This window comes from Octopus sinensis, linkage group LG17 (genome assembly GCF_006345805.1).
Source record: "Octopus sinensis linkage group LG17, ASM634580v1, whole genome shotgun sequence".
NCBI lineage: Eukaryota > Metazoa > Mollusca > Cephalopoda > Octopoda > Octopodidae > Octopus > Octopus sinensis.
Window position 1 is genome coordinate 15,738,366 of NC_043013.1, and position 24,612 is coordinate 15,762,977.

At 30.8% G+C, this 24,612-nt stretch overlaps 1 protein-coding gene across 26 annotated transcripts in view; it reads right to left on the reverse strand.

The window, feature by feature from the left end:
• The window catches only part of LOC115220700 (serine/arginine repetitive matrix protein 2), a 128,381-nt gene that overhangs the window by 26,419 nt on the left and 77,350 nt on the right, over positions 1-24,612 (reverse strand). For 25 of the 26 annotated variants that reach the window (XM_036510380.1, XM_036510377.1, XM_036510375.1 and 22 more), the window contains one exon: positions 18,283-18,420. In XM_036510380.1, the coding sequence (XP_036366273.1) occupies positions 18,283-18,420 (138 nt within the window). Of the gene's footprint in view, positions 1-16,068; positions 16,097-18,282; positions 18,421-24,612 lie in introns of all 26 variants that reach the window. The other variant, XM_036510386.1, reaches the window with a different exon arrangement.

Here is a 24,612-nt window from a genome sequence, read left to right on the forward strand (position 1 = left end):
CTCCTAAACAGGAAACACAAGTCAGTCAGTGAGTGAATGGTTAGCAGCAGCCTTAGAGGAAAAGGATCTTAGATTTGAGAAAACCATTTCAAAGGTACACATGCACAATTGTAAAACCCAATGTTCTTATCAAAGCACATGTTGGTGATTCTTCACTATAGCTTTGCTTCTTATTCCACACGCACAGAGGAGAAGGCACTCACAGACATAACGGCAAAGAATTACAAATACATATCAATATGGAACTCTGCACATCGATTCGTCACGCAATATGTATTTGAAACAAAAAAAATAAAAGATTTCTTTTTTATATCAAAAAACAATATTTTAGCTAGACAATATACACATACTAATTTAAACATGAAAATATGACATTGATGAAACAAAAAGATTTTATATAAAAAAAATTAAATTAAAAATAAATAAATAAAAATGTTAAATGGATTTCAGTTTGTTGCCAAATAAAGTTGTTTTAAATACCTGTTAGCCCTACATTATTATAAGTAGCCTATTAATGAAAAGTTAAATTTTAAAAGGAACTAATTGCTTTTAGTAAAAATCATTATTAAAAGTATACAAGCAATGAGAGAGAGAGGGAGAGAAAGAGCTTGGCTATACTAATATTTTTAAATGACATTAAATGCTAGTGATGTGATGTTTTTCATGTACAAACCTTTACATGGAAAAATTTAAAGAAAAAAAAAAGAAGTGTAGATGCTACAAGAAAGACAAAGTTAAAAGTAAATTAGAAAGTGTACTAAAAGCAGCCTACCATAGAACAAGTGCCACAGTAGAGTAGAATTTGTTCGCAAGAATAGAGAAGATATTAAAGTAACACGTGTTAACATGTTTTGTCTTTTTAATCCCTTTAATGGATTAAATGTAAGTTATTTATCAACAACTAAAATGAAATCAAATTAAAAACAAAAGCTATGAAAGAAATGCAACAAAAATGCTCAAACTGCAATTAGTTTGAGCATTTTAAAGAATTAACAAAACTTCTAGAATTGAGATTTAAAAAAAAATAAGTATAGAACATTAGATTAGATGAATATAAAATTAAAATATGAAAATTTCTATTTAAATTTCAAATGAGTGTTGCTAAAATACAAAGTACAGGTAGTTGGTTTTTCACACAAATATATTACAAACCTCATTATATATTTTCAGTCAAGTAAAAAATGATGAAGTACTAACTACCAATGAAACAGTTAAATTGTCAGTGAATGATCTCAGTAGTAGTAGTAGTGTCTTTGTTTAATATTGTTCAAGTGAACAAATACTATATAAAGTGACATAAGGCAGAGCTGGTATTGTTACTAGCCACACTACTATCAATGTTGACAAGACATGCATTTAGCAGAAACACCAACACATCATTTAGCTTATTAGCAATGTGCAGAGGAAGAGATGAAGAGAATGTGATACTACACTTCAAGTACAATGGTACAAAATGAACCTGACAAGAGATTAATGCATTCATGATCTATAAGATATATATATCTGTAGATATATGCATGTGTGTGTGTGTGTGTGTGTGTGTGTGTGTGGGTTCATTAACAGAAAGATGCATCAAAATGTATAAACAGTCATAATAGATATTTAACTAGAATACTTTTAATAATCATCCTGAATCCAAGAAGTGAACTAAACTAGATTACATAACGATACGACTAAAAACATCAAGGCAAGCTCTGATGATACGATGAAATAGAATTACTTAAATATTTACAATGAACCTACTTTCAAATTATATTCTAAGAAACATATAGATTATAATTAAAGCCTATCTCTCTGTTTCTTCATAATCATTCATCTAATTTGATCACAATCTAGATTTGCTTTCTATAATTACCTAATAAATAATTCTGAAATTATCCATAAGCCTATTAACAAGTTAATTATACTTACCTTGGGCTATTAAACTGACAAACAATATAAATGAAAATGTTAAATGATGTTTTCAACTAAGCTATCCTATTGATTACCCTCACTGTAGGTTAAAACCATAGCAAATTTTATTTACGGGGATTACTATTATTATTATTATCATCATCATGTGGCATGAATTTGCTGAAAACTATGTAAAAACATCCCAAACAGCCTCTGCAAATACTGCTTTTCTATGGAATATAAAGGCATGTCTCATAAGAAGCTTGAGGAAATATTTACTCTTTAAAATCTTTTCTGAATCAATAATAGCCATGGTTAAAAGATGACACCCAATAATCTCATGAATGCGTTAATATGCAAATAAAACAGAGCAGAGAAGACAATAGAGGGGGAAAAAATAAAACATATATTTACTTACCAACATATAGTGTACATATGTGTGTGTATGTGCTTGCCTATATATATATATATATATATATACATACATATGTATGTACTTGACATTTTACCATGCTAAGTATATACAAATAGGATAGGATTACAGTTAGAAACAATAAAAGTTACTTAAATAAAAAGGTACGGATATATATATATACATATATATATATATACATACATACATATATATATATATATAATATAAATAAATATTACTAGTAACTAGTAATATTAGTAGCAATCAAAAGCCTGAACCGTGCATATATATAAATATTGGTAGACATACAGACAACTTATATACATTCTCTAAATTTAATAGGTAATGCACATATTTTCTTCATTTAATATAAACAATCTATAATACTAATATGTCTCCATGTAGCAGGTTGTACAAATTGTGTATGTGTGTTTGTGTGTATTAGTCTCGTAAACAGTCAAAGTCAGCAATTCTACTAAAAAGAAAGTAAAAATACTGGGAAATTGTTGAAGGGTTGAAAAACAATTAGGTAAGTGATAAACACAATATAACTATATTTGTACCCTTTAATGTTGATGTAGTCAGAAGATCTAATATTAATAATTTGGGTTATATATATATATATATAAATATATATACACTTTGGAAAGTTCAAGGAGTCAGGAGCTGTACATCTTAGATGTACAGAATAGAATATTCCTAAGGGTAAAATTCAAGTACATTCTTCTAACAGAAGAGAAATACCAACAAAGGTTAATAATATGATTTTATGTTCACTTCTCCTACTGGAGTGAGTTTCATAGATTGTCACAGTTTGAGTCACAACAAATTAGATGATAACGCTACTAAAGACTACGCACTTGTACGAGATATTTGGTTTGGTTTCTACAGCTGGAAGTTCTTCCTGTGGCCAATATGTATACACACATATATATATATCCACTTATACATAAAATATTAATCTCTCTCTCTCTCTCTTTCTCGTATATATATATATATATATATATATATATATATAATGTAGCCATGGCCATGAGGTTAAGAAGCTTACTTTCCAAATATAAGAACTGGGGTTCGACCCCACAAAGTGGCATCTTGGGCACGTACTTTCTACTATAGCCCCAAACTGAGCAAAGCTCTTTAATTACCAGTTACAAGAACTGTTTTGGTACCACTCCATTTCTAATGCCATTGCATGCAAAAGTTTTATGTGGAAAGCTATGTAATATTTGCAGTTTTAAACATTAGCATGGCACTTCATCAAACTAGCATCAAAATGTATGCTCTTACATTGTATGTCTGTTAAGTATTGTATGTTGCTTATATTGGGAGGAAACAATAAGTAAAAAAGAATAAAATGGTGGAATAATGGATAAGACCTAGACAATAGTAATAACACATCAGATAGAACAGGAAGAGGAAAAAGAATAGGTGGAAAGAGGTAAAGCAGAAGACGAAAAAATGAAGATCTGAAGGGTGCAGTAGGCCAATAAGAAAACCACTCCATTGCTGGCAAACAAAACAGACAATGATCAAGTGAAAATAAAAATGAATTTTGTAAATGGCAATGAGGAAGTGATATGATATAGTATTCCTAATAAAATGCAAATACACAATAATATATAATAATGACAATAATAACAATAATCCTTTGTACTATAGGCACAAGGCTTGAAATTTTGAGGGAAGGGGTTAGTCAGTTACATTCACCCTGGCATGCAACTGGTATTTTTTTAATCAACCCTTAGAGGATGAAAGGCAAAGTTAACCTTGGCAGCATTTGAACTTAATGTTAAGACAGACAAAATGCTGCTAAGCATGCTAATGGTTCAGCCACTTTGCTGTCTTTATTAATAATAAGAATAACAACTGATAAGCAGAACACAACATTAATAATAGAGACTGAAGAAGTGTTCTACCTATCTTTACTGTTGTTGCTATTATCATTATTATTACCATTGTCTAGAAAATGTCCAAAATGAATTTAGTGCAAGCATGTCAATGATTCCAGTCCAGCACTGAAGCATTCACTGTAGCTGGGGCTGATTCATAAATCCTATAAGTTTATTGATAACATGAGTACACATTTTTATTAAAATATATTTTGTCTTTGCAAGATCAGAGTTTTATTAAATTGCCAAATGTCTTCAAGTACCTTTCACACAATTGTATATACACTCATGTACATATAGATATGTATGCATATATATATGTGTGTTTTCATGGATATCCATACATGCATATTTATATATATATATATGTCCTTCATAAGCTACTCATCACTTCCTAACCAACCACCCAAGTCAGTCTATGAGCTCTGTATAGTGGTTTACTCCAAGATGAATATTTCTGAAATTGTTTCACCGGGACAATGGCATTAATAAAACTGCATGTCATCTACGATAATTCTTGTCTTAAGCTCTTTCTGTAACTTAACTTTCTCCTTGGCATTCATGGCATTCATTTGGCATGATATTTCTGTGTACTACCAAACTGATTATACAGGTGGCTTCTTTAACTTCACATTCTAAACACCTTAGCAAGAACAGTATGGAATGATAGTGGCACACTTGCTCTTACTGATGTTGAAATTATTAAAAATTATATATTTTAAAAAACCAAGAGTCAGGTTGAAAAGCCAGAATTTGTCCCAGACTGGCAAACTGCATATATGTGCATGTATGTATATATGGGTAATTGACACAGACAAAAAGATTGAGTGACAAAGAGCAGCTTGAGGAATACAATAAATAGTAATATACTACACATACACACTTGTTAGCAAACGTGTTTGCATATGTATCATTGTCATCGTTTTTCATTCACTTTCTATGCTGGCCAGTGCAGTTTAAGTCATTATTGCTCTCCAAGATGGTAGAACGATGACATCTTAGGGAACCTGATTTAAGCAACCTAACAAGCAATAACCGATATAAATCACCTTTTCACAGCTAGATACATTTTCCATGTACATTATGACACAAACAATCTCTCTCTCTCTCTCTCTCTCTACACACACACACAGAGTCATTCAAGCAAATCTGGATCATATAAAGTTTGTGTAAGTGTGTTTAAATATATATGAGGGAAAGAGAAAGGGGTATGACACACTCATTTTCATTCTCTTGTAACTGCCACTATTTGGAATTTGATCACCACCAATTACATTACTCAAAATATAAAAATTCACACGAAATATTATCACAAGTGGTAATATACATGTATAACAGTTTTATGTGCATATGCATTCAATTATCTCTCAATTGGCATATGTTCTTTGAATCCACTTCAAATTCTGTTATAAAAGGTAAAAGTTGTACTGTTCATAATTTCCATCATAAATGTAGGAAAAGAAAAACCAATCAGGATTCAATATCTATTCAAAATAAGAAATTAATAATATTTTGGTTTTAGATCAGCAGTCCAATAAATCAGTCTTTCTAGAACTGTCCAATTTGATTTCAGTATTTCTAACTTTTATTTTCATGCCATTTTACTCAAACATTCCAATAAAATGATTGAAAAACCCCATATATGAAAACCCATGTCTTTTGTCTTACAATCACTTCATAGCTGATGAGAACTGATCAATAAAAAAATCAGGTATGTCAGCTCAACTCTTTTTGTACCAACCTGCTTGACACTACCCTAGGTTCTATAATACAAATTTCTCGAAATTTAAACCTTTCATCAAAATTTCATGTTAATTTATTCCAAACACCATCTTAATAATGATAAAATTATTTTACTAAATTCTCCATTATTTTGACAATGAATTGAAACAAAGATAATGGGTCTCAAAAGAAATATGGTAACAAAAAAGACTAAGGTAATTTGAAAGTCACATCATAATTATATATGGCTTAATAGATATAAAACCAACTGCAGTTAATAATCTGTGACGACTATAATAAATGAATTGAGATGAATATGTCAATCCCCTCTGTTTCTATATAACGATTGTGTGTATCAAGTTTTAAATGCAGACTCTTCTAAATATATAGTGTAGATAATCAAATGCATACAGAAACATCAATGTTGACTAACTCACGCATCCTTTTATTATTATCATACAACATAATAAAAGATATAAATCATTTATAGAACTCAGTATACTGTGTATGGAGTAATTACATGTATAATACAACGCAACCCAACCCAATGCAGCTAGCACAGGAAATAGGTTTCTTGTACAATGCTTGGTGATTGGCAATGATGATAACATATAAAGTGACATGTCAGACATGGTTACAAGAATGTTTACTGTGGAATCATTGTTGCAATTTAGTAGAAAACATACTTACTGAAAATAATTGTTTGTATTTCATTAGATATATGACATTATGAAATAAAAATAGAGTGAACAAAAAAACTTTCAATATGGAATTGGCCTCGGAATTTTGGACCAGTTATGTCAGTTATATCAGTTAGAGAGGGTAGTAAGAGAAAATTTCTGTTCTAAACATTCAATGTGATTTATCAAAACATTCATTAAAAAAAAAATTTTTTTAAAAAAACAATTTTTTTTTTCCAGTTAAATGAGAAACTTAATAAACAGGTTAGCAAACATGTGTAAGCCATACTATAAAGTAGTGTATTTGCTACCAATGCACCTGCATTTCAATGTTAAAGAAAGAATGTACAGTTTATTGATTACACATTTTAGATATAGTTTGGTGGAAAAACAATAGATCAAAATAGATTTTGTGAAAATCCAAGAACAAAAAAAAAAATTAAATAAGGTATTTTTGTATTTTAAGAAGAAATGAATTTTTCTTTCAATGCTATTTTAATGAACTTTTGCCAGAGTTTGATATCTAAAGAATATATGAACAAATAGGACAGGAAGACAATTTGATCAACAGTAGAAATTTCCTGAGAATTAATTTGGGCTTGAATTTAATTGATATAACTGGATAACATATCTGGTTAACCGGTTTTAAAAATTTCATTAATTTTGCTTTAATTAACTGCAGCAATTTGGTTTTATTATTCAACGATATTTCTGTTTGATGTCAAGGAACTTAACAGCAAATAGAACTAAATTCTAAAATGTTATTTGGAAAAAATATTTTTTAAAAATGAAATAATTGATTTAAAAAAAAGTAAATTAAAAGAAATATAGAAAGAAGCAAAGACTGGATGTGAAAGCAATACTATGAAAATGTATAAAACATACACTCACACAAACATTCGATGAATAGAAAATATATGAGAATTATAAATAATTACATTGAATTCATTAATGGCAAAAATAAACTAAAATTATATTAGATGAATATAGATTGAAACTAAATTTTGAAAAAGAAAAAGAAAATACCCCCAAAAAACAAAAAGAAATCCCTATCAGGATAATAATAATCTGATAAAAAAGTATAAAATTTACCCAACTGGGACTAATATGTTGTTTAAATCTATCAATATCATAAGTTCATACATTTAAATCTGGTCAGCTTTACAAAATTGTTTTCCTTCATCTGTCAGCTTTTACTGTCATGGAGACAGCTGATATAGTAGACTTGAGGGATGAATCAAACAATTAATATGTTAGTCTATTATCTTCATCAAAGATGTAGATGTTTTTATCAAATAGCAAAAAAATATAAGGAATATTGTGAAATAAAGAACTGCTAGTTATTTTACTGTAACTCAAAATTTTCACTAACTCTTTAAAATTTGCTTGCTTATTTTAAATCTTTATAAATGAAATGCATGACAGAATTCCAGTTCTTTGTTGTTTAGGTTAGTCTATTTGTCAAGTCTTCTGAACCAGATTATCAAATTGTGCCTTAATAATGAATAGTCTGTATTATTTGTGCATGCAATCATAAAAACCAACAAATACAAGCTTACTTTCAGAAAATCAATGCTTATATCTGTTAGGCATGCAACAGTGCTACCAGTTTGATATATGATACCACACAGTCAAGCAATCAGTAAAAGTGGTAGTAGAATAGGAGGCTTTCTAAAAGTCAGCTAAGAAAAATAGGAAACAAATATTTGCTGTATCCCATTAACGTGATCCAGTTCAAGTAGAAATATCCAAGAGTTAGGATATTTGATAAAAGTGGCATGTAACTCATAGGAACCCCTGAAATAAATTGACAACTATTGAATTTCATTAAATGATGAAGGAACTAAATATTAAAAGATAGTTTTTATTTAATTTGTACTTAAGGAGCTATTTGATAATTTGGTTAAACACGGTGTTAGAAATCTGTTTATTTCTAGTTAGGACCTGTCTACTAGAGATTTGGCAGTGATCAATAATTATCTCTTGAGAGATAGGTTAATGCTACAAACTTAATAGAAACTGTAAAAATGCCAAAAATAGAGGCAGGAGAAACAAGATTGATTCTAATGAATGGAACACCAAATGTCATGAAAACCTCAACTTCGTATTGAAATGTTTTTCTTTAAAGACTGGTTGATATCAAATAATAAAAAAAAAGTTAGTTTTTATCACCATCATCAGCACTAACATTTCACTCAAAATTCACTGATAATATATTCTTTATAAAATCATCTAATCTTTAGGTTTTCTTTTTTTCTCATAGATGTAGTTGGAGCTTACAGAAAATTTAAAATTTTAATTTTAATATAAAAACATGGTGAGCTGTTTCAATATTTCAACCAACAAGGCAGTAACAGCTAATTTGCAGATAGCAGTATTTGATCTGAATTAAGTCAAGACACTCAATGAATAACTAGTTATTTATAAAATAATTATAAATATAGTTATGGCTAAAATAATAATAAGCATAGAAACTTTATTATTTCTAAATCTCTCAATGAGAGACATACAGTAACAGTACTTCACAGTAAGGATTATTTGCCAACATAATGTGACAGTCCTGGTTGGGATGAATGTTACTGTTGTTTTAGCCCCAGGAAACATCATTTCCAGCTGGCTATATGACACACATCTGTGTCCTTATACTTTCAAACAAGGGAGTTCAGCTAAACTCCTCTGTTCAAAAGTACAAGGACACAGATGTGTGTCATATGGCCAACTGGAGATGATGTTTCCTGGGGTTAAAACAAGAGTACCCAACTGGGACTGCCACATGAGGTTGGCAAATAATCTTTACTTTAATAATAATCATAATAAATAGACAAAGATAAAATTATATTTAGTTTAAAAACATTTGAATAAAACAATTACAGCAAAACAGATACACATAAGCCATTAAAAGAAAAAGAAAAACACACACACAACAAAACTGTTAACGTCAGTTAAACATTTATTAATTTGGAGTCAAACTTTATGATTCAGTGAAACCATCAGTGATTAGGTTGCAGTGAATGTGAAGAAAATTTTGACACCAAATAAATGTTTAAGTGTAGTTAACATTTTTTTTTGCATGTTTTTGAATGGGTGATATGTATCTACCATGCTGTAATTGTTTTAGCTTCAACACATGGTCTCAGCTCAAATCATTTGTCAAGCAAGTACATCTCTAAAATTTAAGTAAAACTTTCACAGTAATAGGCAAAAAATTAGATGTTGAATGAGGGAAAATAATTTATTAAAATCTGTTCACATAAATACAATTTTTTTTAAACCTAAAAAACGTGTTTTTTATTTGTTTTTAATGTCAATTTTTCTCACAAAAAGCTTTTGACAATTTGAACATTTCCATATAAGTGGAACAATTATTTTAATAACTGAGAAATGTTTTCCTTGCTATCCTACAGCTATCCACTTAATATAAGAGAAAAAGAGTGATGGGGCCAGGAAATAATGTACTTATTTAATAAGTAGTTGGATATTTTGTTATGTATTGTAAATTTCTAATAATCTTTCACAAATGCATGCTAAGAATAATCAGTCAATTAAAAAAGTAATTACAATAATGAATGTAAAAGAGATCAAAAGGAATATACTGTCTACAAAGTGTAAAATAATGTTTTTTGAACAGTGACAAAAAAAAAAAAAAAGAAAAAGTCACATCTTAGATAAACTAGTTGTCTTAATAGATTATTTCTTTTTGAAAGTAGCGCAGTAACAAATGAACACGTTTAACAAATGAGCAAAAGTGGTGATATGGCACTAAAAATATATTGAAATATCACTATCATATAGATAGCAATAGATATCAAATATATATATATATATATACATATATCCAAATGAAAAACAAACTATTTCATATTAAACACTAGTAGTCATTTTAGTGATATCAGTATGCATGTAGGTGTATGCATGTGCACTATTTTAAATTAAATGAGATTATGACCAAAGTAATATTAAAATTAAATTTCTATTGCAATTTTCAATGCAGCAGTATCAATGAAAATTGAACAATTTTCATATTGATAGGTTTTATGAAAATATTATAGACAATATTATTTCAGGGGTTCATATAATGCTCATATAATGCCAGAAGATAAAATGCATGCAATGAAAATACTGACAAATCTATGGTCAAATAAAAGGGAAGGAGGTAGTAAATAAAATGATTGTTACAAATTCACCAGTGTGGTTGGTTACTAGAAGGATTAATATACATAACACTACAATGAAATGTTAGTTGAAGCATGTTCAACTGCTTACATCAAAATAATTGATGAGGGTGATTAAATAAGGCAGCAGGACAAGAATAAGGAAGTAGAAGAAAAATGGAGATAAAAATAATCATGCCAACACCAGCAACTAAGCAGAGTGGGGTGAAAAGGAGGAGAGTGGTTCAAGCGCTGATAGTTCTCCAATATGCAGTGGAGAAAGTCTGTGTCAAAAAGCACTGTCTGAGCAGACTACACCCAAACAGTAACAATGCAACCCAATAGGCATTACCTGGAATCTTACTCATCAAATGTCCGTTAAATACTTTCACTTGTAGAATAAACTGTATGAAAAACCAACAGGATTCTCAATGTTCAGTTTGGATAATCATATTAGAAGCAAGACTTTTATTTATTTATTTTTTTTTTTTTGTAAAACCACTATCTGTGATTTCATTCTCTCTCTCTCTTTCACTTGCAAGTGACACAAATGCACACACATACATACTACACCTTCGTCAGACAAAATGATATGTATACACAAGGTAAAAAGCGTTATACAAACTATAGGGTTTATATATATATATATATATATATATTATATATATATATATTATATATATATATACACATATATATATATATATAGAATATTGGACAGGATATATTTGACAAAATATTCATCTGGAGCATATTCTGCAAATAAGTGGCTTACGATGATAAAATAAGTGCAAATCAAATTGATTAGCACCAATATTTACAGAAAATTTTGTTTGAAAATAATAATGAAAAGGAAGTTTTAAAAATCAGTTTTTTTAAATGTACATAAAATAAGAGTATTTAACTTATAGCTATCATATTTTTAACAGGTGGTGTGTTTTTTCTTCTTCTTTTTCTAAAGTAGAAAAAAATTCACTCCTCCTGCCAATTAAATGGCTTAGTAATTGTTGTGAAAAGATAAATTTAAACATCTGCTTATCTGTCACATTTATTCTTTGCAGGATTAAAATGTAGCAATCACGTTTTATTATGTTTTAGCCAGACACTCTAATGGGGCAAACAATTACTTCACTACAAAAGGTATTTTGTTATTCTATGAATGCACAAGTAGTTGAAGAAACACCAAAAAGAAATAGTCTCCATAAAAAAAATCCTACCATTTTAAAACTTTTTATTTTACAATATGAAATAACCCTTTTGTTTATAAAATAAAGGGTCTTAAATTTTAAGGCAAACATTTCTACAAACCTATTGTACATATATAGGGAAAATATTGTGTGCAGATAGCATTTACATGTCCTAAGGAAAACAGTCACACAATACAATTTACATCTTTTTGTATGCTTTGTAAGTTTTCTTCTATGTTCAGACATGGCTGAATGGTTTTGTAATTCAAACATTCATATCAATTTTCAGAGGAAATATTTTATTAAACAAAATTCTATCTTTCTCAACTAAAAAAAATGTAAGTAGCATTTGTTTTATCAAAGACATATTCAGGTATGAAAACCATAAATACACACACACACACACACACACACATATATATATATATAGCTGTCATTTAAACATATAACATTTCCTTATAAAATGATATACAAATTTAACTCGTAAAAGGAACACCTGTTCAATAGACATCAAACATCAAGTCTTCACAAGGTCAACTGAGACTAACAGAAATATCAACCTTTGTTGAAGCAAGACAAACACTATAAGTAATTTAGTATCAGGTCAATGCTGAGTAAACATGATCAACAGCATTTCAGCATTTTATTTTCTCATAGAATGCATCTAGAACTCCATTATCCAATGTCACCTTCCTCTTTTGAAAAGATCATAGCATGAGATTTCATGGAAACTTGGCTACTGTTTCAAGCAGGACAACCACTTAAACGCTCCTTGTTTCTGTTTATTTAATATACTTTGGATTTAGGATCACATATTATCTTAGCTCAGACTGAAGAAATGCACTCAAAAAATTTGATGAAACCAAAATGTTTGAAAATAAACAAACAGACACTAGTTATATATTTGATTTCATCTATGCACGTTTGTGTGTGTGTGATAGGTAAATTGTGATTTTATTTTAATTTCATGCATACACATTGTTTGTTCTTGATTTTGTTGACAACACAGTATAGTAGGGTCAGCTGGGCACCATCTGTGAGGAAAACAGCACCATGACGCAATTCATTCAGCCAGAAATTTGGAAACAACATGCTGTACTGCTTGGCATTCACACTGGAAGCTCCAATACGAACATTTCAGAGTGTCTGGGTGTCAATCTGAGGCCAGTACAGAGGATTCAGAAAGAGTTGGATGAGTCTAACAGTGAGTATGAAGGTATGGCAGGCTTGGAAAACTAACTCTGATCATTCTGATTAGAAAAGAACTCCTGAATTTGTTGGTGAGGTCCAGGCCATGATTGACAACAATTCCTCCAAGTCAATCAGGTCCATTGCCAGAGACATGGGAGCGTTTGAGTTTTTTATCAGGCAGGTAGTGCATGAAGACATTTGGTATTCCTCATACAAGATGAGAAAGAGCCAATTTTTATCCCAAACCACTAAGGACAAGAGGAAACACTGCACTGCAAAGCTTTTGAACAAACTCAAGCATCCCTTCCAACCGGACATGCTTGGGTTTTCTCAGACAAGAAAAATTTCTGCCAGGATTAGCTGGTAAACAAAGAACAACCTCCAGATGACTTCAGAATCTCCTGCAACTCTTCTGGATGGTCTCCTTGTTTAAGTTGGTGAATGCTGTCATAATTCTTGCCATCAGTTCATCTTTGGTGGTACAAGGAGTTTTGTTGGTCTCTCACTGAACTGCATCCCACACATAATAATCAAGGGGATTGTAGTCTGGGGAGTAAGATGGCCAAATGTTAGGGGTGCTGTGGTCACAGAAATTGTCTGACAGCAATGACTGAGTTTTCCTGCTTGTGTGGCATGGTGCAGAGTCCATTTGCCAGACATAGGGTCTTCCGGAAGCCACCCTCTTGACCCAGAGCAGCACTATCTCCTCCAGGCACTTGATGTGGGCCTCCATGTTGAGTCTGAGGCTGTGTGGGAAGATGAATGGAAGCATAACGTTGCATTCACTAGTGATCACTCCAAACACCAAGATGTCGACTGGATATTTGACTTTTAGCACTCTTGGTATATGTCCTCGGATTGACACTCAAACACACTGAAATGTTCGCATTGGAGCTTCTAACACGAATGCCAAGCAGTAGAGCATGTCATTTTCAAATTTCTGGCAGACTGAAATGCGTCATGGTACTGTTCTTCTCACGAATAGTGCCCAACTGACCCTACTACACTGTGTAGTCAACAAAATGTGTATGTGCGAAATTAAAAATATAAAATGGTGACAATTTACCTATTGCACCTTATATACATATAAACACACATGTGCTCCCTCAAAGTTACTATTGTGAATGAATAGTGGAATAAATATTCAATATAACTGAATATGTAATGTGTTGACTAAAATAAATGTAGCTTTATACATAAGTATAATCTTTTATAAATTTGATTTTTTGAAGCTTAAACTGTATAAAGATAACTGCCACATAGTTTGTTTTTGCTCCCTCCACCCCATCAATTTAAAAGTGAAATAACTAGAGTATTAATTATATATATGTAATATGTAAATTAACTGAATTAAAAAAAGCAATTCAAGGCATATAAGTGCAGAAGAATAATATGTTTTATTTAATATATATATATGCTTTTAATTGTTATATTAATTCACTTTATATATTGCATTAAGTTATATTACAGAAAATCTAGCTTAAGGAGCACTCGAGTGGATTCCTGCTTTATAATGTGATGCATCCCTGCATTATATATATATATATACACATATATACATATACATACATACACATATATATATATATACATACACATATATATATAAATACATACACACACACACACACACATATATATATATTTATGTTAGTATCATTTAGATAACTATTTTACCTCATAAAAACCAAGACAAAAAAATTCCTTGTTAAGGACTGTATTCCTTAATTGTTGAAAGTTTATATGAAGATGTTACTCAACAAAGTAAATTTTTTTTCCATTAGTGTTCAAGCTTTGAGAAAGCAGCAATTAAAATCAAGAACATGCAAGAAACAAAAAAATATACATTAAAATCCACTATTAATCTCATTAACAAAGTTCATATATATATATATATATATATATATACATATATATATCAAATTCACTGTGTAATTAATTTGGTTTCCTAACGAAGAAATACATGTCAATAGCACATGATTTGTTTTCTCTCTCATTAAGATATTATACCCCTTCAATAAATAAAGCAGCTGAATTTATTGGAAATAATCTTATTATGGTAATAAGCTAAACAGTAAAAAGTTCATGGATAGCTGCTATGTGATATATATGTGTGTGTGTGTGTGTGTGTGCGCATGTCTGTGTGTGTGTACATACACATATATATAACAGCTTGTGTAATTTTGTATAAGTATATATATATATATTACCCCATAAGATAATTGTCTAAGTTATGTTTTTAGAAGATTGAAAGATGTTCTACATGGAAGAGCTTTCCAGATTATTTAAAAAATTAACTCTTCAGAACAGAGTTTAAACCATCTCTGTACTAGCTGGTAGTAAAATTGAATTGAGCATCAGGTCATAGACAATTCTTAAGGTAAAAATCAACATTTATGTAAGAAGATGACTAAAAAAAAAAATGTTCAAATTTTGAAGTCCACAAACAAATGTCATATCAAACTACCCCCTCCTTCTAAAAAAGAAAAAAAAAGGGAGAAAATGGAAGTTGAAATTGCCTTGTTACTTCATACAAGGTTAGAAAATAATAGCAACAGAATTGTTAATGGGTTTGAAAGGATTGTTAATAATACACAAAATTTAGTGTGTATGTGACAATAATGAAACCAAACTTACATTAACAGCAACATTTCATTCTGAATTACAACTAAACAATTCAGAAAAGTTAATTATTATTATTTTTAAATGCTATCATTATATTATTATTATTATTTATTATTATCATCATCATCATCATTATTATTAACATTAGTAAATTATACTTAGAAAAAAGAAATTCCTATCTCCTTTTATGATTTAATATTGAAATATATTTATTATAGGAATCATTTTTTCCCCCAGCAGATAAAGGATTTAACAGAAAAATAAAGCAGATTAGAGTTCTATTTGGCATACAACTAGAAAAGTGAATCTTACGATGGCAAAACATAAAATGGACAACTTGCTAAAATAAAAATTTAAAAAAAAAATGAAAATATAGTTATATGAAATAAAAATAAAAACATGCATTCATGCACCTTTCAGCTTAATGTCAAAATCTAACAGTTTGGCAATCATTGAAATGTTCTGATGTTTTAAATGCATGCTAATTGCATCAAGCACATCAATTCTGTAATATAACGAAATATGGGCGAGTTCACTGGTTATTTCAATATAATAATTGCTAATAATATCTAAAATAATAATGATAATTGCTTCTAATTTAGGAATAAGCCCCAGAATTTTGAAACTAGAGGTTTGGTTGAATACACTGACCCCAATACTTGAATGGTACTTTCTTCTATTAACCTGAGAAGGATAAAATGTAAAGTTGATCTTGATGGGATTTTAACTTTGAACATAAAGAGCCTGAAGAAATAATGTAAGGCATTTTTTCTCATGCTCTATAATTTTGCCATCCACTATTCTAATGATAACTTCTAATTTAGGCACAAGGCCATAAATTTTGAAAAGAGGGACCGACCTTAGCATTTGGCTAGTACTTTATCAACCCTGAAAGGATGAAAGGCAAGCTTGACCCTGATAAGATTTTAACTAAGAAAATAAAAAGCTGGTACAAACAGAAGGCACTTTGCCCAATATCCTCACAACTCTACCAATAATAATAACTACAAACTATCCTCATAATACATACAACTTGGAAATTTAAAAGTAAATAGATAACTTGTTAAGGAAAATGTAGTGGTAAACTTAATTATACATTTAGTAAATTTAAATATTCAATATCCACTATCTGCACAATATTTGTACATGTGAAGGTGTCAGTGCATGCAGGTGAGCATATATGTGCATGTGTATATTACATGTAAATTCTTTAATGCTAAGGAGAACATTTTACCCAACCCTTGTAGAAAAAAGAAAAAGAAAACAAACAGTCTTTTAGTATTTAAATGTTGGTACCTTAAATAAAGTGAAAATTATCAAAATTCTTACTGTTTATAAACTGAAAGCTTTGGAAGCAAAAATATGCGATTCTAAAGACAGGAGAACTATACTATGAGAAATGTCATGAAAAATAGAAATATTAATGATGGTTTAAGGGACATCTCTATTATAAATGACAGTCCTTGCCTGCAACAGCATGACCAGCTAGGTCAATGATGTTAGCATTTTGTCTTTAACTCAGTTCATGTAAGGCATGAAGAGAGTTTGGCTTTAGGTGACCTGAAACTTAAATTAGGAAACAGAAATGAGAGGTTGTGACAATGTCTTTCCTATGGAGTAAATGACTCCAGACGAGGAAAAAAAATGTAACTGTAGATTCAGTTCACTGTGAATTTACAGCCAGCTATATAATGGGGAAATTATTTCCAGATTAAAAGCATGATGAGACTTAATATAATAAATTATTTGAAAACCAATAAGTTATTCTAGTATAAAATCAAAAGTCTTCTTGATAATTAACTACTTCAGTCAAAATTTTCTTTTAAATGTTACAATGGTACAGAAAATTTGTTGTAACATTAACTAATTCTTTTAAACACTGCAATGAAGTTACAAGGAGGAATTAGCCATTAACACACAAAATATTAACGACTCAAATATTAGCAATATCTCCACTGTCGGAAGAGATAGATTAATCTGCATCATTATTTTAATTAGCAGCTCATAAAAGGTATTTTGTCATACTGATAAAACCTTCCTCCCAATCATTTTCACTTTAGAAATATTGAAGTCCCTACGTGAAATGGTCAGTAAAATATATGGTTTGAAATATTATAAAGGAAGAAATGGAACAAAACACACTCTTATGATACTGAGAGGAGAAGGTGGGGCAGATATCATGCAAAAACCCTTTTATGCCAATGACAACACATTGTCCCACGGAAAAAAAAATATTCATGCATTTACTTGAAGTATACACTTGATATAATTTTCATTTTTGGTTTTAAATGAAAAAGCAAACTTACATTGAATGGTAATCATGAGATCGATCCAAAGTAATTACAGGTATAACTGCAGCTGAAAAGGGCAAGCCATAAATGACTGTTTTTTTTTTTTCTTTCATAAAATAAAAAGCATAAAACTAAATCCTAATATTTGTTGGTCAACCGATAGCCATCTGACGCAGAATGGCTGTTTCTAAAATATTTCCAGGATTTTAAGTATAATAATATGAGGGAACCATACCTGTTTAGCCCGACCAATTTTAATATGGCTGGCACGATCATTGGGCTTTTCAAATTCTTTAGCAAAATCTGTTCCTTGAATAATTACAGTTTCCATTTCACTGGACAAAGGTTCTGTTTCATTCGGACCCGATTTATTCTGTAATAAATATAAATTAAGTAGAAATTTACAATCTGTAAAAATTAGTAAGTCATGATATAAAAGAAAATATTTTTAAAGGTTTTCACTAGGTTGTGATTTCAAATGCCTTCAGAGTCAACTTCCTTGGCACATGAGTGCAAATAATGATTAATTTTCTTCTAAAATCAGCCTTGCATCCAATTAGAAAGAAAATACCATAACTAACAAAATATGTAATAGAACTAAAGCAATTTCCATTAATAAAAACAAGTTTCCAAACCCCAAAATCTTTGAAACAATTATGCTTAAGAGCTGTAGTGCTATATGTTATATGAAATAGAATTTATGTATTTAGGTATTTTAAAAAGTAATAGATTGTAGAAGTTGTAGTAATGGTGTGGAGACATGATGTCTAAATCTCATTGCAAGAATCTTGACATATCTCACTGTTGTAACCTCGACATTCCCCGTGCTACAATCTTGACATCCACTGACATATTCTCCACATGGAATCGATTGGGCTCAGGCAAAAGCAAAGTATTTTGATTGTCTAAGAATTCCACTTAAAACTTTCCATATCAAACTTGATTAGCCTTATGGTACTGGTGAAATTAGATTAAGAATTACATTTGATCATTATGTACAGGCAAATTCTAAAACAACTATTTTACACAACCTACAATGCCTCTCACCAAGTTTAGTAAGCAACAAAATAACATTGGGAAGCCAAGTTAAAAATCGCTCATAGGTTTTTTCTTGTATATGAGAAGTGCTTCTTAGCTACAGTAAAGTGGGCAATTTCAACATATTTTGCAGGCCAATACCACAAAATTCTCCTAAACCTCTTCTTAACAGTTTGATCTTGTAGAAGAACAGTAATTGTGCAACAAACAATAATTTAAGCTGTTTTCACTGCATACTGAAATCTAATGAAACTATACACTAATACAGTAAACTATCATTCTGGCTTTGTAGTTAATCATCAAATCTTTTGATAAACATTTAACTAGCCATGATAATAGTTCAAAGCTAAAAAAAACTTAGAACAATTACATTGTTGGACTTTGGAGATAAAAACAGTACATCAGCTTTGTTGTGGTTAACAGTTCTTATAACAATATATTAATAGGTGTGGATATTCTTAAAGTCATGTTATCTTAGTAGGTTATAAAGCTAAAATTCCAGTATCATGAAGTATAGTTAAGATTAAAGTTGCTCAAATGCCCAGTATCAGCATATATAAAATAGGAAGTTGGTACTTGACTTCACATTGTTGCAGTAACAAGTATAACTCTTAGTCCACATTGAAAATATTGACAATGCCTCACAAAAGAAAGATGATAAATAGAGAATGTGTGCTGATTACAAAAAACATTAAGTGCTCAGACTCAAACATTTTTCTCATCCAACACTTCTTCAAACAACGTTAAACGATATGCAAAGAGCAATGGTCTGCATCATGGCAGACAAATTTAGGTGAGGATAAATAGAAATAAATTGATAGACTTCAGATCAGTCTCAAAACTAGCAGCTCCATTTTACAACACTGCACCGAGACTATGAAATATGAAATAGAACTAAAGCAATTTCCATTAATAAAAACAAGTTTCCAAACAACTCCAAAATCTTTGAAATAATTATGCTTAAGAGCTGTAGTGCTGTATGTCATATGAAATAGAATTCCGATATTTAGGTATTTTAAAAAGTAATAAATAGATTGTAGAAGTTATAGTAATGGTGTGGAGACATGATGTCTAAATCTCATAGCAATAATCCTGACATCCCACTGCTGCACTCCCAACATCCACTGCCATATTCTCCACATGGAATCAATTGGACTCAGGCAAAAGCAAAGTATTTTGATTATCTAAGAATTCCACTCAAAACTTTCCATATCAAACCTGATTAGCCTTATGGTAATGGAATACAACAGGGAACTAAAGAAGGCATACACATCTTTGCAGCAAACCAGAATTTGAAGAATTAAGAAAATGTAGTTATTGCAATATTGAAAAGAACCAATGGACACATGTTCCTCAATCAAAAGAAGAGATTAAGAAATATTTGGGATTGATAAACTATTACTGTTGGTTTATACTAAAATGTGCAAATATAGTTGAGTCTCTTCTTGTAGCAAATGGAAATAGGAAGTAACAAAGACATAATTACTAACATGATTTATCTATCGTGATTAGCTTTATGTTATACATGTTACTTGTTTTGTTCTCTATTTTATTATCAGTATGGCAGCATCAGATACAACCAATGTGTACTGTCAGTCATCCCAACCTTTCACTTGTTATTAGCTTCCATCACCCTTACTATTGTATACCTCTGTTGTTATCCATCAATTTCTCTCTCACTTTACTACCCTCTCACACTAGTGATTATATCTACCTATTTCTTTACTACCCACAAGGGGATAAACACAGAGGAGACAAACAAGGACAGCCAGACAGATTAAGTCGATTATATCGACCCCAGTGCGTAACTGGTACGTACTTTATTGATCCCGAAAGGATGAAAGGCAAAGTCGACCTCGGCAGAATTTGAACTCAGAACGTAATGGCAGATGAAATACCGCTAAGCATTTCACCCGGCCTGCTAACGTTTCAGCCAGCTCGCCTTGTGATTATATCTACCATCACATACTTGCATCACATATCCTGGTTCTTCTGTCAACACAACCTCTTCCATTCATCTTCGCAAAAACATTGTCTAAAGTGAGCTAACACATGGTGGTAAAGATGATGAAATGCAACTAGTACAAAGAGCAGTGATCACCAGTAATGTTGCCTTTGTAGACTCACAAGAGCTGTGTCATGATAAAGGCAATTTCATTACTGCTGCACCATAACAAAATGTATACAGCATACTTAGTTAAGTGGCTGCTGAATGTGCAGAGACAACATGGGGTCCAGTATAAGACAACCTACACTGATATCATAAGAAAACAGTCCTAGCATATTCTATAAAATATGCCTGTTAACATACTCTGCAATTACACTTTCAGTAAAATAAGATGGACATCTAGCCATGAAATGAGGCCAAAAATATAACCCTCTGACCTCTGTGGGAGGGTAGTAGCTTCAATAAGAACTGACAACCTGACCAACATCTATTAGCATAAAATACAAATGACAAGGAAGATGACAAATATATTCAATCAACATTAACAGTCTGTATTTATGGTAAGGTAGTTGTGGTGTTGCATGCATTTTCCATGCTTCTACATAGTGACTGCTAGTTTGAAGTAAGGATCAGTTTTCCAAGTGTACCAGAAACAGACATTTACAGCAGCAGGGCAAACAAACTTGAACTATTTATAACTTTTTGAATTATTTGTCAACACATTTTGATCTTTTGACCTTAAATGGATTCATGTGAGATGGCTTCACTACTGCCCTAACTTTTACAACTACATATATCACTATTACGACTACTACAGCTATCACTACTGCTACAACTCTTACGACAACTATTGCTACTACTGCAGCTATCAATGTTACAGCCTTTAGTGTTGTTCATACTGGCACTCAAGATAAGAAGACATTCTTTAAGAGGATAAACACAGAATAAGGAGTCAATGTTATCATGGGAGTCATTCTGTTTGTTCTGATATTGCCAGCTGACAGCACATCCTGCATTGAGAAGTGAAGCAACAAGTACTAAGACATATAAATGAAAGCAACAAACTATTCAAGGAATTGTAACCATAAAATAATGCAAAGATATTTACAGCCAAAATAACTTTATATTTGAATTGTTAGCTCAGGAAAAGTGGAGACATTTCTTTTTAAAGTCAGAACAACAACAGAAGAAAATAAGAAATTTTTAATAATAAAGTATATGTTTAAATATTTGTGAACATGGCTATTAAATGATATCACATGATGTAATAACATTGTTACTGATTGCATGGGTCAGATAGAATTTGTCAAAGCAGATTTTCTACAGCTGTCCCTAACTCATACTTGATTCCAAGCAAGATAAAATATCCCCCTTGGCCAGATATGTTTTCTACAGAAGACTAGGAATGGATAACATCATGTGATGTCAAGACAGGCTTCTATCAGTTTCTGTCTACCAAATCCATTTACAAGAATTTGGTTGGCCTGAGGCTTCAATAGAAGACACCTGCTCAAAGTACCACATAGCAAGTAAAAAGAGAAGAAAAAAACAAAAGAATTTTTCTTTTCCTTTATTGGCAACTTATAAACAACAAGTTTAAGGATCCACCACTAACTTTAGTCATGCCTTTTAAACCAAGGTAACTGTTCTAGAGCAGTATGTTGTCATTGACTACTGTGAAGTGAAAACAGTATACAAGATACTGTTATTACAGATTTATAATAAGAGTATTTTAGGATACTTTGAAAATAGTGAAGTTAGATGATACAGTACAAAAAACACCAGCACTGTCACAGAACGATAATCACTATAATTCACAATGACATACTCTGTTAATGTGGTACCAGAGACTTTACAAATCATACATTAAAGTTATGAATGATACAATAAAGTACTATCAGTCATTTGAATATAATTCTAATGATTGTTTTCATCTAGCTTCCATTAAAAAAAGGATTATAAATTATTTTATATTAGTAGTTTCAAATTTTAGTAGAGGGCCAGCAGTTTTTGAGAAGGAAAGGGAAATTGATTACATTGCCCCCAGTACTTGATTATAACTTATTTTATCAACCCCTAAAGATGAAAGGTAAAGTTGACCAAGGTGGAATTTGAGCTCAAAACAAAGACAGGCAAAATGATGCTAAGCATTTTTGTCCAGCATGTTAACAATTCTGCCAGCGTGATTCATAAATAGGTCTGCTGAAGAAATCATTCATATGGAAATAAGGATCATTACCTCAAAAGTACATCAAGCACCATTTTTACAACACTTACAGCTGTTTCAAATTCTACATAAAAGTAAATTGTTACAACTATAATAATAATGACACTGATTCAGGAAGTACACTAAATTTTATTCACATCTCTTTTGTCATTATCATGAAAATACTTATTAACATTTTTATTTACTGTGGCTCTTTCCATTTAAAAGAGAGCAATTAAGTTTTTAACTAGTTGTGAAGTTAGTTTTAATATTTACCATCACAATGTTCCACACTCTTCCCACCACCCTCTTTTCTTATTCTTTTCCTATCTACTGTATTACTGTTCTTATTCTGCTCTTCCCTCTCAACCTATCCAATCATTGGTCTCACCTCATTCATCTTCTCTCTTCTACTTAAGTAGCCATGTATCTTATTTATTGCAAGGCGTCTATTTCTCTCCTGTTGCTCATACTCATCTGGCACAAAGCTACCTTCCTCAATACTACAACCTCCCTCTGTTGAGGTGTCTTGTAAATTAGTTCGTGACCCCACTGGTGCTGCTGCCATGTAAAAAGCACTCAGTCCATGCAAAGTAATTGGTGTTAGGAAGGGTACCAGACTTGCCAGCAAGGAAAATGGACATTAAATGATATATATATATTGAGGGCATTACTATACATAAATGCCACACGCTAGGGGGGACTCTTAAAGTCAAAACTACCAAAATAAATAAACAACATAGTACCAAATACGAGGGAATGCAACTCTCGAAGCGAGCCCTTTAAAAACAGAATTCAGTTGCATATCATATGATTTCATAATTAGTGCACATATGCACTGTGTAATCTTCAGTGCAAGCATAATTCAAGATTTATAAAAAATGAACAAAAATCAACATAATATATATATATATAATATATATATATATATATATATATATATATATATATATATATTATCTATATATAAAATTTTTTTGCAGAATGAGATAAAAAAACCAAGGCTGTGAAGATTTTAGAACATTTATAAATAGGTCTTACAGCTGTTTCCAGGATATTTATTATATCTCTTCATCGGAGATGGTGTGAGAGAATGGTTAAGCAATAGTTAATTTAGATAAGATACGAAATAGAGAGTGAAGTGGAGGAATGAAAATAGATGTGAGACATGTAGGGATATTGCATTTGTAGATCCATTATTTTGGCAAACTCTATATTTGGAATGACCAATTTTAAATACAATTGGAATTTACTCACAAGGTATTGGAATCTTATATGTATACCATTCTGCCTATTACTCCATGTGATTTTCACATTATTCAGATAAAACTAAAGTAATTTTTATCAATTTCTCATTAACTTTTAACAGAAAC